General features: G+C 30.2%; 1 protein-coding gene across 1 annotated transcript in view; it reads right to left on the bottom strand.

The window, feature by feature from the left end:
* Nucleotides 1-6,507: 6,507 nt before the first annotated feature.
* LOC117171761 overlaps nt 6,508-16,804 on the bottom strand; it is a 116,015-nt gene continuing 105,718 nt past the window's right edge. The window contains exon 4 of the mRNA XM_033359368.1: nt 6,508-7,204. Coding sequence (XP_033215259.1) covers nt 7,182-7,204 — 23 coding nt within the window. The 3' untranslated portion in view covers nt 6,508-7,181. The remainder of the gene's footprint in view (nt 7,205-16,804) is intronic.

The raw sequence follows: 16,804 nt of genomic DNA, 5'->3' as shown, positions 1-16,804 counted from the left end.
AATTTTCGAAAACTGATTTTCAAGCCATCAGGGGCCAACTCGAGCGGCCTGAAGCGGCCAGGCAAATTTTATGCGTGGTTATAGAATCCGGAGTCTCAACTGAGCCTCGGTGGCTCAGTTGGTTAGGCACTCGGACTTCACCTCAGAGGTCCGGGGTTTGATCCTCTGAAAATTTTTCAATGCACCTTTACCGAGGTTCTGGTGGTTCGGAACCCACCTTAAGCTGTAGGTCCGCCCATCGTGTACTTGTCTGCAACCCGGTCCGTCAATGATGGTGTAAAAACCAGGTTTTGTTGAATATGTGTGAGCAGACTGCTCTCATCAGATCACTTGATTGCATTATAAAAATGCGTCCGTGACTGATGATATATACCGGGACAGCCCCGAGCAAAATGATCAAATAAAAATGCAACTCTAACCAAAGATGCCTTTGACACGTTGGGCAGTATAAGCCTGTGACAACATTTCCATCACAGAAATGTTTATTTTAATAATAATAATAATATAAAAAATTATAAAACCTACAACTTCAAATAGCTAGTTGGTATGATAGGGCGGGGGCTTTATCTAAACAAGAAAAATTTTGTGTTTCAAATAGGTAATATTTAAAAATATTAATAAAAATGTAGAGTTTTACGTTCAAAATTAAAGAAAAAGCATTTGTTTAAACATAGGACTTTAAAACATATTGCAAAAAAATATTAGATTAGAATAGTGAATAGCAATACATTAACCAATTCAATTAGAAGTAGCACTAACAATTCCTTTAGTAGATATAATTACTGATTCATTTATTTGTTTATTATAACACATAGAATTAGCAGATTGTTACTAATTAGCAGTTAACAAATCGATGCTATTGAAATAAGAATAAAACTACTACGAACCAGTAGTTTTCTGCTTTATTCAGATTTAGAAAAGACGTGGTTGTTTCTGGTACATCAGTTAACATTATCCAAATTGAAACGTGGAACTTTCGCTGTATGTGTATGAGCGCTCGCATATCTGATGCTAGCAACAAAATCTTTGGTGCAAATAACAAACAGTATATAACAATACAAAAAAAACACTTAAACTGTTCCACGCGATTAATTTGTTCGCATAACTTTTTTTTCAGGGTATTTTTAAATTCTCAAGAGAGTCCAAGAGTTTTTTTATCATCCGGAAAGTAGATACGAATCAAAAGATAAAACCTAGAATCAAAAATTGTTCCATTTTGGGACTTTAAATAAACCTTGTATAATTTTTTTGTCATTTCGTTTTAATATTCTGGTTTTTATTGTATGCAAATCAAATGAAAATTGACGGGTATAAAAAGGCTCAGTTACGTCTCTATTAAGACATCTCTCCATATTTGGAGACAAGGTGAGAGTCTCCGTAGCTGAGAGTGCGTCTGAGTAAGAATATCACGAGCGAGTGCAAATTACCATTGCAACTTTCGCAAGTATTCGTACGAAGCACGTTCAGGAATATATAAATACATTTGTATCCATGCATATTTGCCGTGAGATGTTTGCTCTAAGGATTCAGAATTCGCATTTTTAGAATAAAATTTGTACGCAAAGAACAACTGAAATTGAAAAGAAAAACCAAATTTATACATAGTGATTAATTTGTTTTTGCATTGTTGTATCAAATTAAATAATAAAGTATAATTATTGCATTAGGATATAAAAGATGTTGGATTTAATCGGTATGCTCGTTCCATAACAATTCTTGATGAGAACTAATTTGGATGGTTTGTTTTGTTGCATTGTTGTATCTTCTTTTAATCGTATTGCATGATGAGCTTATGTTAATTAATGTTGAGAAGTCTATTATTTAATTAAAAGATTTTGGATTTGGTTAGCCTACTGATCCAATAACAATCCTTTGAAAGGACCCACCTAGATAGTTTGTTTTTTCCCACTATTTTATCTTATTCCAAAAGTGTTTTGCGATCTATTTGTAATCAGACAACACGGCTGGAAAAGATACAACGATGAAATAAATAAACTATGCAGATTAAGTTTTTCAGAAGAATTTTATTGGACCAGTATGTCAAGAAAATCCAAAATCTTCTAATTAAATTTGTACCTGGTCAAGATCAATTAGAATCAGCTAATTTGAAAAACGATGATTGCAAAATTTTTCAACATGTCGTTAGATTTCTTTTTTAAAAAGGATTTTCTTATCAGCAGTTGTTTCCTTTCGCATTGTTGCATCAACTCTAAAATTAGAGAATGGATATTAAATTTAAGATACAAAGCAATTTTCAATAACAAAAAGCTACTCAAGTTTTCAACAGCAATTAGAAGATGTTGGATTTTGTTGGTTGACTGTTTCAATAACAATTCTCTAGAAGAATTCTTGGGTATAGGTTGTTTTTTGTATTTTCTTTAAACCATATAGTACGATTATTTTATGCTAATTTATTATAACCAGTTAAAAATTTAATTAGAGGTGAAATTTTTTTGGTATACTAGTCTAATAACAATCCTTTAAAAGAATCCATCTGTAAAATTTGTTTATCACAATGTTTTATCCTCTTCTTCGAACCTTCTTTGTACGATCCAATGCTAATCCTACAGCATTGTTGGAACGAGTTACAACGTTGGCATAAAGAAAAAAACTATGCAGATCGGATTAGCAGATTTTAATTGATGTTAAACAGGTAAGAATTAGATTAAAATATGTTTATTTTGTTCGTATACTGTCCAATAACAATCATTTCAAAGAATTCACTCGTATGGTTTGTTTGATCCAACGTTTTATCTTCTTCCAACCGAGCTTGTATGATCTAATTCTTATCAAGCAACATGGTTATAAGAAGATACAACAATGGAACAAACAAAATATACATATATATTTTTTTAATGATTGTCATTGGAATAGTATATCAACGAACTTTAAAATTTTATAATTAAATGCTTGTCTTGTCAACATAAATTACAACTATCTAATATAAACAAAAATTATTGCAAAATTTTCGAGACATTTCGTAATATCCCTTTTTTAGCTAGGACTTATTAATGACAATAACTATTGAAATTGAGATATAAAAACAACTTCAAGCAATAAGAAATTAGTAACATTTTTCACAACAATTAGAAGGTGTTGGATTTTGTTGGTTAAATGTTTCAATGACAATACTTTTTATGAATCTGATAATAATAAGGTAATAATTTAATGATATTTTGAATTTTATTGGTATACTTGTCTGATAAAAATCCTTCAAAAGTACTGATTTGTATAGTTAGTTTGTTCCATTGATGTATCTTCTTCCAATTGTGTTGAAAGATTAGCTGATGTTATTTGATGTTCACCATGTCAGGATTTTATGACAAGAAGTATGGTTTTGTTGGTATATTGTTTCCATAACAATCCTTCAAAAGAATCCATCTGTGTTATTTGTTTGTGGCGTTGTTGTATCTTCTTTCAACCGTGTTCCATGATTAGCTCATATTGATTGATGCTTAGTAGGCGAAAATTAGAATAATTCAGAAGATGCTGCATTTTGTTAGTAAACTGCTCCAATGTAAATACTTTGAAAAAAGGCATCTGCATAGTTTTTTGTTATTCATCATGCAACACGATTGGAAGAAGAAGCATCAATGGAAGAAATAAAAAACATAAATGCGTTCTTTCAAAGAATTGTTTTCAGACCAGTATATCCACAATCTCTACATTTTCTTTATAAATTCGTACTTGCCTAACATCAAATGACATTAGCTAATGATTGTGAGGTTCTCAAGACATGTCGTCACATCTCGTTCTTAGGTAGAATTTCTTTTTAAGCAGTAATTTAGTTTTACATTGTTGTATCAAGCTTAGAACGAATGCATAATTATTACATTATAGATATAAAACAAGTTCAAGCAATAAAAAGCTAACAAAAATTTTAAGAACAATTAAAATGTATCATTAGCTGATTTTACTTGATGTCAAGCAGCAAAGAATTTAATTATCAGAAGTACGATTTTGTTGCTATACTATTCCAATAACAATCCTTTAAATGAATAAATCTGTATAGTTTGTTTGTTGCATTTTCATATCTTTTTCCAACCATGTTGATTAGCTATGTGGATATTCAAACCACAATTAGCTGATCTTTATTGATGTTGAGCAGGTAAGAATTTAATAAAAAAATGTTCGATTTTTTGCCATACTGGTATAATGTCAATCCTTTAAAGGAGCCCATCTGTATAGTTTGTTTTCATTCATGATGTAACACGGTTGGAAAAAGAAACAACAATGGAAAACGCAAACAGTACAAATAAGTTATCTCGAAAGATTGTTATCGAACCAGTAAACCAACAAAATCCAATATCTTGTTATTAAATTTTCAACTGCGCAAAATCAATTCGCATCAGCTAATTTTAACAACAATGCTTGGGAGATTTTTGAGACAAGTAGTTGCATTTTTTTCAGACAGGATTTTTTGTGAGAAATGATTTTTTTTATTGTTGTATACAATCTAGAACTGAAGTATCACTACTGAATTTAAGATAAATGAAATAACTTTAAGTTTCAAAAAGATAATTAGGTTTCCAAAAACAATTATAAAATGTTGAATTCTGTTGATATATTGGTTTAATATAATCCTTCAAAACAATTAATTTCTATAATTTGGTACATGCATACTTGTATCTTCTTCAAACCGTGTTGGATGTTATTTGATGTAAATTGATTAGCCGATGCTAATTGATTTTGGCTAAGTGAAAATTAAATTAATAAAAGTATGATTTTGTTGGTATACTGGTCCAATGATAATCCCTTAAAAAAATCCATCTGTATAGTTTATTGCATTGTTGTATCTTCCTTCAACCATATTTTATTATTGGTTGATGTTAATTGATGATCGGCAGGTAATAATGTAATCATAAGATGTTCTATTTTTTCAGTAAACTAGTTCCATTCCAACCCTTTAAACACTGTATAGTTTGTTTAGCATTCATCATACAACAAGGTTGGACGAAGACACAACAATAGAACAAACAAACAATACAAATGTGTTCTTTCAAAGAATTTTTATTGGACCAGTTTACCAAGAATGTTGAACATCTTCTTGTTACATTCTTACTTGCCTAACATTAATGAACATCAGCTAATTTTAACAACAATGATTGTGAGATTTTCGAGACATGTTCTTACATCAATTTTTTAGATAGGGTGTCCTAAAAATTCTGATTTATTTTTTCTTTTTTCTATCAAGTCTAGAATTAATGTATTATACCTATTGAAATGAAAATATAAACCCACTTGAAGTAATAAAAATGGTCACGTTTTTACAACAATTAGGTGTTGGATTCTGTTGGTCAACTGGTGCAATGCTTATTCTTCGAAAACACTCTTCTGTATAGTCTGTTTGTCATTTATCATGCAACAAGTTTTGACGAAGATACAGCACTGAAAAAATCAAACAATATAAACATTTCTTTTCCCTTTTAAATGTTTTCTTTAAAATATTGTTATTGGACCATTATACCTTCAGAATCCAATATCTTCTACCTGCCCAAAATTAATTAACATCGGCTAATTTCAACAAAAGTGACAGTGGGATTTTCGAAACGTGTCGTTACATCTCTTTTTTAGATTGGATTACTTTATAAAGAGTAATTCATTTTTGCATTGTTGTATTAAGTCCAGAACTGAACCATGACTATTGAATTTAGGATTTAAAACAATTTTAAATAATAAAAGCTAGTTAGATTTAAAAAAAAACAGAATGTATTGGATTTTTTTGTTATACTGAATCAATAATCATCCTTTGAAAGAATTTATTTGTTATAGTATGTTTTTTGCAGTGTTGCATCTTCCTTCAACTTTGCAGTATAATTAGCTAATATTTATTGATGCTCACAAGTTAATTCGAAGATGTAAGATTGATGTTAAGCAAGAACGGAATTAATCAAATGATGTCGGATTTTGTTGGTGAACTGGTCCCATGCCAGTCATTTGAAATAACCCATCTGTATAGTATGTTTGTTGCATTGTCATATTTTCTTCCAATAATTTGGTATTATTAGCTGATGTTATTTGATGTAGAGCAAGAAAGAAACTAATCAAAATATGCTAGATTTTGCTGGTAAATTGGTCCCATGTCAATGCTTTGAAAGAACCCATATGTATAGTTTGTATGGCATTAATCGAAAAACAGTCTGGGAAAAAGACACACTAGAATAAAAAAACATTGCAAATGAATTCTTTTAAATTATTTTCATCGGACCAGTATACCAAAAAATCCAAAATATAACTTCATTTCTTCTGATCTGTCCGACATCAATTAACGTCGGCTAATTTCAAGTGAAATTATTAGATTTTCAAGCCATGTCGTTACATCACTTTTTTAGATAATGTTTCTTCATGATCAAAAATTTGTTTTCACAATGTGGAATAAAGTGTAGAGAAAGAGCATGACTATTGCAGATCTAAGAGTGAAATTTCTTGAATAAAGTTTTTCGACTTCAAAATTCATCTAAAAGACATTGTTTTTGATGAAAAATGAAGAAGTGAATATCGAACAGCTTTTAAAATTAAATGCTTTATTATATATTTATTCGGTGTACCTTGCCTTTAAGGAAACAATCGTCGAACATTTTGCACATTATTTACAATAACGCAAGAAATTTATAATTAACAATTATTCACATATGGGAGAGAGGCCTCCTAGGTAAGATACTGCGTGCGCAATCGACCTTGTCGATGTTTGATGCTCGCTGATCTTTGAATTCATAATTACTTTCCTAAGTAGTAACGAGTCTATATTTTACATAATAATAAATATTACATTAATGACTCTGGTCGCATGCGTCCATCGCACCTATTTAGTATATTCAATCCTTTCTTTGCTTATCAGCATATAACACAGCTTCTAAATAAAAATTGTTATACCTTAACTTGCACTTGAAAAAACTAATTATAAGAAATAATTTTCTAAAATTTTCATCATAAATTATGTAAATATAGTTGTAAAAATACATGCCGGATTTCAGGATTTGAAATTGATTTATGTTCACAAGCGGAGTAAAAGTTCTATCTTTTTAGTGAAAGTCATCCCCTGCCTCCGCAAAATTAGAATTGCGAAGTTTTTTTCGAATTATCGAGGACATCCATCTTTCTTCCGGTCTTTGAGATTTCTGGACCATGGTAATTCGACCTCGACATCCGACTAAATCATGGCATTTCTTAGAAATTTCAAATTAGTAGAAATAGGCGAAGAAAGCTGAAACAAAGAAACAAAGTAAGATGAGTTAAGACCCAGAGATATGGAAAAAGGCGGAAGTGGCGTTCCAGCTTGGAGTAGAAAATTAATTGTAAATGCGTGACTCGAGACGAGAAACGCTTCGTAGTCAAATATTTCAGGAAATTGTATTTTCTTCTGACTGATGCTAAATTAAAAAATAAATTAATAAAGAAAAATTAAAGGGAAATTTTACACTTATTAAAATCACGCAAACCATGACAAAAAATGCATAGTTTAAATAAAATTAGAAATTAAAAATGCAGGTTTATTGCAGTTAAGTGATAACTAATAATTATTTAGATTTATGAATGTCTGTTTTACTGGAAAAGGTGTAAAATGTTAGTTATTGTGAAATTATTGCAGACAAAAAATATAAAGGCAAGGAAAGCTTTGATTGATTTATGATTATCAGTAGCAATTTTATACAAAAGGTACTCAAATAATACGAAATGGTTAAAAAATTGAAAATCTTATTGAAATTTGAAGGATTTTTGTTTTGAAACAACAATTTTCGATTTCGAATTTACGAAATGATAAATATTTTATAAAATCTAATGAATTTGTAAAATCATTTTAATTTCCTACAAAACCATCAAATTTATTTCAAATTTCAATTGGATAATTTTATGTTTGAGAACAAAAATTTTTGATCTATTATGCCAACACAACCCACAATTAATAAAATAAATAAAATATGTAAATATTCTTTGAAAATATATTTTTTGTCATAAAAAATACCAATTTTCCTTGAGAAAAAACAGCATAATCAAAAACTAAACTTCAAAATTTAATTCCAAAGTCCACGTTATAATGCTTGTTGTTTTAAAATATTGTTTTTTATGGGAAATGCCAGAATAACTGAAAATTGTATAAAAATTATAAACCTTAAAAATGTAATGATATTTTTTTTTAACTCTAAATGACAACAAAAATAGTAATAATCCCTCCAAACGTAAATGATAGACAATTTTCTAATCTATAAAACCAAATTATTTTTGTTTTTACAATATTTTCAAACTTGTAATTACCAGCGAAAAATAATAATGTAAGATTTTAAGGGTGGCAGAACTTAACTCGATAACGGAAAAGTTGAGCGAGAACATTGACATTAACCTTAAAATTTCGTGAGTTTTCTAAATCTGCTTTGGATAGAGGTAAGAAAACGAATTTTCAATTGCTTATAAAAAAAAACACTCAAAGGTTAAGAAAATTGAAACGAAAAAATGTAGAGAACCACCATAAAATGTTCCTATTGTAACCTAAAGAAGGCTTCTTTTAAAAAAAATTCATTAAAAAAATTTAGACAAAAATAAAAAAGAGGAAAGAGAAATTAGAAAGCAGCAAACTGAATCCGCTTCCTTCTCTTCTGTTATTTCCTTCGACTTTTTTATTTTTATTCTTGTCCAATCTCAATAAAAAAATTGTAAAGAATATTCCCTAACGTTTTGGTATTGAAACAGCTCCCTGTTTGAATTAAAAAATTGAGCAGGTAAGAACAGCAACAAAACAACGATGGTCTCTCTTTGATACATTTCAGCCAATAAATTCTTTTTTAGGAAATTTAATTTTTTAATTTTAAGAGAGGATATTTTTTTAAATTACATGAGGAACATTTTACCGTTTTTGTCCAAATTTGGTCTATTTAACTTTTACCATGAAATAAACTCATTTTTGTTTAAAACGGTGATTATCTAGTGTTGTACTGCAATTATTTTAATTTCTAATTTAATTTTAAGAATTTCAAATTTAAGATATAAAAAAAATTCGAAAAATAAAAAAGTCAGGTTTCTAGCAAAAATTATCAGATGATGAACTTTTTCAATATACTGGGCAATAACAATCCTTTGCAAGTTCGCATCACCATGGTTTCTTTTATTGTTGTATATTCTTTGAAACATGGTGTATGATCAGTTGATATTAATTGATGTTAATTACGTAAAATTTAATGAGAAGAAGCGGGATTGTATTGGCATATTAGGCCAATTAAAATCCTTTGACAAAAACCATTTGTAGAGTCTGTTTGTTCCATTGTTATATCTTCTTCCAACCATGTTTTACGAATAGCTGATCTTTATTGTTTTTGAACAGGTAAAATTTAATAGGAAGAAGTTGGGTTTTGTTCGTGTGGTGGTCTACTAACATTCCTTTGACAGAACCCATATATACAGTTGGTTTTTTCCATTGTTGTACCCTCCTCCAACCATGTTGCATGATTATCTGATGTAAATTGATGTTGTTCAGGTAAAATATAATAAGAGCAAGTCAGAGTTTGTTGGTGTGGTGGTCCACTAACATTTCTTTGACGGAACCCATCTATAAAGTTTGTTTTTTCAATTTTTGTACCTTCTTCCAACCATGTTGTATGATTAGCTCTTGCTAATCGATAATGAGCAGGTAAAATTTAATAAGAAGTAGTTGGATTTTGTTGGTGTGGTGGTCCACTAACATTCCTTTGACGGAACTCATCTATACAGTTGGTTTTTTTCATTGCTGTACCTTCTTTCAACCATGTTGCATGATTAGCTGATGTTAATTGATGTTGATCAGGTAAAATTTGAAGAAAACAAGTTATAGTTTGTTGGTGTGGTGGTCCACTAACATTCCTTTGACAGAACCCCTCTATACAGTTGGTTTTTTCCATTCTTGTACTTTCCTTCAACCATGTTGCATGATTATCTGATGCAAATTGATGTTGTTCAGGTAAAATATAATAAAAACAAGTGAGAGTTTGTTGGTGTGGTGGTCTACTAACATTCCTTTGACAGAACCCATCTATAAAGTTTGATTTTTCAATTTTTGTACCTTCTTTCAACCATGTTGTATGATTAGCTCTTGCTAATTGATAATGTTCAGGTAAAATTTAATAAGAAGTAGTTGGATATTGTTCGTGTGGTGGTCCACTAACATTTCTTAGACAGAACCCATATATACAGTTGGTTTTTTCCATTGTTTTACCTTCTTCCAACCATGTTGCATGATTAGCTGTTGTTAATTGATGTTGATCAGGTAAAATTTGATGAAAACAAGTTATAGCTTGTTGGTGTGGTAGTCCACTAAAATTCCTTTGACAGAACCCATATATACACTTGGTTTGGTTTTTTCCATTGTTGTACCTTCCTCCAACCATGTTGCATGATTAGATGATGTAAATTGATGTTGATCAGGTAAAATATAATAAGAAGAAGTTGGATTTTGTTGGTGTGGTGTTCCACTAACATTCCTTTGACAGACCCCATCTATACAGTTGGTTTTTTCCATTGTTGTACCTTCTTCCAAACATGTTGCATGATTAGCTGATGTTAATTGATGTTGATCAGGTAAAATTTGACGAGAACAAGTTATAGTTTGCTTTTGTGTTGGTCCACTAACATTCCTGTGACAGAATCAATCTATAAAGTTTGTTTTTTCAATTGTTGTACCTTCTTCCAACCATGTTGAATGATCAGCTCTTGCTGATTGATAATGATCAGGTAAAATTGAATAAGAAGTAGTTGTATTTTGTTGGTATGGTAGTTCAATAACAATCCCTGGACAGACTCTATCTGTACAGTTTGTTTTTTTTCATTACTGTACCTTCTTCCAACCATGTTGTATGATGATATGCTGCTAATTAATATTGTTCAGGTAAAATTTAATTAGAAGGCATTAGATTTCGTTGAAAATGATCGTGCTCTAACAAACCTTTGAGAAAACCCATATGTAGAGATTATTTATTTATTTTTTGTATTTTCTCTTAATTGTATTTCATTTTTGAATGCTAATCATGCTTAGAAGTTGGAAGAAGATACAATGGAACAAACAAACTATGCAGGTGGGTTTTTTTAAAGGATTGGTATAAGACCATTATCTTAAGGAAATTCAAGATCTCATTATTAAATTCTTACCTAATCAACATCACTTAATATCAGCTATAAGAAAAGAAAATTATTGCGAGTTTTTCGAGACATGTTGTTACACCACTTTTGATAGGATTTCTCTATGAGCAGTGATTTAGTTTGCTTGCTCTATAGGACTTCTGTATCTTCCTTTCTCTTGTCAGATTGACAAAAGAATATGCCATTCCGCCAATGCTGGTCTGGAATGTCAATGGATTTAGAAATATGGGAGTGGTATTTACGTAGTAATAGAGATGCAATGATAGCTCTTGATTCAATTAAAGTCGAAACAAAGCTATACCTTGATCACAGATGAAAGTTTAAATTTGATATTTGTTTTTCATCCCCGGAATGAACTTCCGAAATTTATCACGAATTGCATTCCATTCCGCTAATTATCTCACACTGCAAAACGCAAAGGTATATAAAAAAACTGTTGTTCGTAATTGACTTTTATGAAGATTATTATTTGTATATATCATAAGAACTTTTCTGCATGCTTAAACAAATGTTTTTTAAATTTCAAGGTTTTTCCAGTAGAGTGGTTCACTATTTAAATTTCTTATTGAGTATGCATATCAGAAACAATCAGATAAAAAAATATTATCTAATTTAAAAACATTATTGAATAATAGAATTAAGTTTTGCGTGTTACTTTTTTTTATTCCCTGATTAGTATGGAGGATTTTAAATAAAATACAATTTATAACAGGAATAAAAATCTCAGGGTGCGTATGTCAATTACAATATTCTGAGAGCTGATGAAATTCTATTGTATTTTTATTTGTCTGATGCAATTATTTAAAGTCCCTACATAAGCAGTGGAAGGATTAATTTCTGCTATAAACACATTCTACTGTTTGAGAATTAATTATCACATACACCCAAGTTATGTGGATATTGAGTTCTAGGTCATTTTGTATGAGAATGATGCATTCTTAGAATTAATATAGATTCACAAAGGAGAAATTGTAAAAAAATATAATGATACAAAAAGTGAACAAAAAAATTATTTATTCATTAATTTTTTTCAATACAGAAAATAATATTTTAAATTAACTTTACAATCAAGAAGACGAAGCGATTAATTAAAGACCTTATTAAAGAGCGACCTCATAATCTTTCGTCGGTGGATATATTTTAATAATTATATTCATTTAAACTTTAAAAATTAAAATTGTTTAAAAATACTAGATAGCGCTACCAACTTTCTAAGAATTAGAAGCAAAACCAAATAAATGGTCAAATAAATAGCAGCTTTTTTATAATTGATTAAAATAATAGAGTGCAACATGTGATCAGCTTATCGGAAAAAGTTGAAACCATACCGATTGAGCATAAATACAATTATTTAAACAATATATAATTAAAACATTCCAATCTGCAATTGAGAGGTTTCTGTATCGAGGAAATAAATAATTCTTTCAGAACATATTTCACCGCTATTATTTTTCAAAAAGACAATTATATTTTTCTTGATAAAAATTTCAAGTAATCACGAGCAAGTGAATAAAAACAGAGTATTTGGTATTATTTTATTGCATTCAAAAGTAATACATACCAGATCCAAGAAGGAAATCCGTTATGTCTCTGGTTTCATTTTATAAATAACAATTGTAATATTAATAACAAAATAGAAAAAGTGCATCTTTTTTAAATAATCAAGTAAATAAAAATAATATATCAGATTCCGAGTAACGAAATTAATTTTCATTGGTGTAACAAAAGGATAAAAACATCGTTTTAAGAGTAATAATAAAACACAGGTCCCAAAAAAAGTATTGCTTAAATAGGTGTAAAGTACTAAAAAAATTTACATAATCGCCTTGTTTCGAAAAACAATGTTTGAGAGAATATAATAAAGAAGTTTAATCCTCTCATTTTTTTTTTGAAAAATGTTTACAAAAACTTGTAGAATTTATTTGCTAAAAAATATTTCTGATAGAAAAAAATGCTAGAAAATCTTTACCTCATTTTTTACAAAGTTTCTAGAATTTCAAAACATTTTTTAAAAATATTCTAAAGCATTCCCTGTAAGGTCCTTTTAAGGATCTTAAAAATTACTGACCGATTCTAATCATATAACAGGGACACTTCAAGTACACTATTCACTATATCTTTGGTAGAAACTTTATTTTCTTTAGTAAAAATCCATTCGATTTGTGGAAAGTTGATCTTTTTATAGAAATTTCATCTTTTTTTTGTAAAAATTACAAGTGGATAATTAGAAATTAACCTGCCTCAGTTAACAATGATTTTTTTCTTCAGAAAATTCATGTTGAAGAATTAAAATTTTTATCTGGTTTGAAGATACTTCATGCATTTTTCTCGCAAAGTTAACGGTTTGGTAGGAAATTGAACTATTTAAATCAAATTTTAAACAAAAATGTTAAAAACAATGTTTTTGATTGAAGATTCATCATTTTAGTTAAAAATTCATTTCTTTGGTTAAAAAATCAAACTGTTTCACTGAAAATTTATTTTTATTCTTAGATTGAAAAATGTACTTTTTTATCTTTTGTTAAAAATTTATGTTTATCAGTTGAAAATTAATATTTTTGGTCGAAAAGTCATTCATTTGTTTAAAAATACATCTTTATGGTTAAATTTATCTGTTTCTGGTGTTAATAAAAGAAATTTGTTGGTAAAAATATCAACTACCGTATTTCTGGTTGAAAATTCATATTTTTGGGTGGAAAGTTAAACTTCTTTCGAAGTCTATTTTTTTTTCGTAAGATGCATATTTCAGATAAATATTTCTCTCTTTAGTTGAAAATTGAACAGCTTTCATAAAAATGGGTTATCTCTGTTAAAAATTTAAATTCTCAACTGAAAATTTAGCTAATTGATTATATATTCAACTATTTGATCCAATATTTAACTGTTTGCTTAAAAATTAAATTTTTTGTTAAAAATTCATATTTTCCGGTTGAAAATATTAATATTTTGTGGAAAAGTCAACTCTGATTACAAATTTTGTCTATTAAAAATTAATCTTCTTGATAGGTTGCTATCATTCTGGCTGACAATGAATTTCCAGTTTTGTCTTTTTGGATTCAATTCGATTGCTTTTGCTTTAAAATGAAAACTGTTTTTAACCCAATTTAATATTGGTCATTAATGTTGGATAGAATTGGATATGATAGGATTGTATTGAATAGGTTGGATAGGATAGAATAAGCTAGAATAACATAGATTAGGATAAAATAGGATAGGGTAGGATATGAAAAGATAGTATAATATAGGACAGAGTAAAAATGGTTAAGGTAGCATTAGATAAGATATGATAGCATATGATAAGGTTGGATAAGACAGTGCAGATTATAACAGGATAGGAAAGGAAATGATAGGGTAGGGTCGCATTGGATAGACTGAGTAGAATATGTTGTGTTAGGATTAGATAATATAGAATACGATAGGATATTATAGGAGATAATAGGGAGGGGTAAAATAGTTTGAAGTAGGATAAGATAGGATTAGGTAGGGAGTGATTGGATAGGATTTAACTCGTATAGACTATGTTATTGTAGGATAAGATAACATATAATAGGGTAGGCTACGATGAGAGAGGATAGGGCAGGTTAAAATAGTTTAAAATAGGATAATGTAGGATAGTATAGAATAGTGAAGAATATAATAGAACAGTACATATCATGACAGGATAGGCAAGAGTATGATAGGGTAGGATAGGATAGGGTAGGGCAGGATAGAATATATCAGGATAGAATAGGTTATAGCAGGATATGATTGGGTCGGGTATGGTAGGGAAGGATAGGGTAGAATAAGTTAATTTGGCATAATATAGGATAGGGTTGGATATGGTAGAATAAGTTAAGGTAAGATAAGATATTAAAGGGTTGGATAGGTTAGGATAAGATATCACAGGATATAATTAACTATAGTAAAATAGGATAAAATGGGATTGGATAGGGTAACTTTGGAGAGGATAGGATAGGGTAGGGAGAATGTGACAGGAGAGGGTAGAATAGGTAAAGGCAGGATAAGCTAGGCTAGCGTAGGATAAGATATAGCAGGGTAGAATAGGTTATAGTAGAATTAGATAAGATAGGGTACGATAGGGTTTCGTGGGAGATTATAGAATAGGATATGGTTGGAGAGAATAGGATAGGACAGGGTGGAATAAGTCAAGGTAGGATAAGATAGGTTAGGATAGGATAGCATATAACAGGGTGAAGTAGGTTATGGCAGAATATAATAAAATAGTATAGAGTAGGGTTAAAGAGGATGTGATAGGGTAGGAGATGATAGGATAAGCCAGGGTAAAATAGGTTAATATAGGATAAGATAGGATACAGCAGGGTATACAAGGTTATGGTAGAATATAATAAGATAGGATACGATGGAATTGAATAGGAGAGGATGCGATAGGACAGGGTAGAATATGTTGAGGTAGGATAATATAGGATGGGATATGATAGGATGGGATATGATAATGTAGGACATTATAGGATAGAAAAGGCTTTGAATGTGATAGGATAGGATTGTAATAGTGTAGGATATAGTAAGGTTGGATAGGATAGTATAGTATATGACACGATAGGATAGGATGAGGCAGGATAAGATAGGATAGGATAATATAGGATAGGATAGGATAGGATAGGAAAGGATAGGATATGATAGGATAGGATATGATAGGATATGGAAAGGTTTAATAAGGTTTCAATTCAATTTAAATTTAAGCGAATATGAAATTAGCATTCCATTAACACTCAGAGCTTATTTTATAAACAATCACGTTTTTCTTGTCATTTTCGATCAAACCTTGAGAAACGTTCTCGAGAAATAAATACAGACAAAAAAAGGGTGAACCTGGCAGATGCATTGTGAGATGAACTTGACCTGGCTCTTGGGAAGATCATTGATCCTGAGGTTCTTTAGATCTACGTCGAAAGATCAAAACGTAACCTTGTCACGCATTTAAGTGACCTTGTAATGCGTTACGTGACGTGGCCAGATGTATAAGGAAGGTTACGCGTAAACGAGTTTAAGAACCGAGGCCTCCGAATCAAGAGAATGCGCTTTCACTGCACAGAGAGAGGAGTCTGAATGAAGATTGGCAGGGGCAAGACGCTGGAGAAGGATCAAGGCTGAATCTTCCCATCTCGCAGACACCTGCCTCTGAGTCACTGGCATGTCTAGTCATGATAATTGCCTCGGAAGGAGGAAGTATCAGGCCCCGAGGGTCAAAACCAATTTCCTACAGACTTAGCGGTATTTTTTCTTTACTTATTCCAATGTCAGAGTTCCTTCAATGCTCTTTAATCAACCAAGGATTCCGATTTGTCCCGTGGGATTTACTCTACTAACTTGACACACATTTGACCAAGTTTGACATTTTTGTGTGTAAAGGTCTAAGACTGTGATATGGAAAGTAAAGCCTGGATTTTACTAATTATTTTATTGATGTACAACGCAATTTTAATTGCGATATGGACAGTAAATTATGGTTGGTGAAAATTCTCGAACTGATGTTTAAACATCTTTCATTAATTCGTGCTTACACATCTTAGATTACGATATGGAGAGTAAAGCCTCGTGTATTAAACAGACATTGTACAAATGTGCTTATTGATGTTTAAGTATCTTAGACCATGATATGGAGGGTAAATCCTAGATTTCAAACAGTCTTGTACTGATATTTGTAAAAAGCTCAGACTGTGATATGAAAGATATAGCCTGCATT

Source organism: Belonocnema kinseyi, chromosome 4, assembly GCF_010883055.1.
Source record: "Belonocnema kinseyi isolate 2016_QV_RU_SX_M_011 chromosome 4, B_treatae_v1, whole genome shotgun sequence".
Classification (NCBI taxonomy): domain Eukaryota; kingdom Metazoa; phylum Arthropoda; class Insecta; order Hymenoptera; family Cynipidae; genus Belonocnema; species Belonocnema kinseyi.
This window is presented reverse-complemented; position numbering and strand designations above follow the sequence as displayed.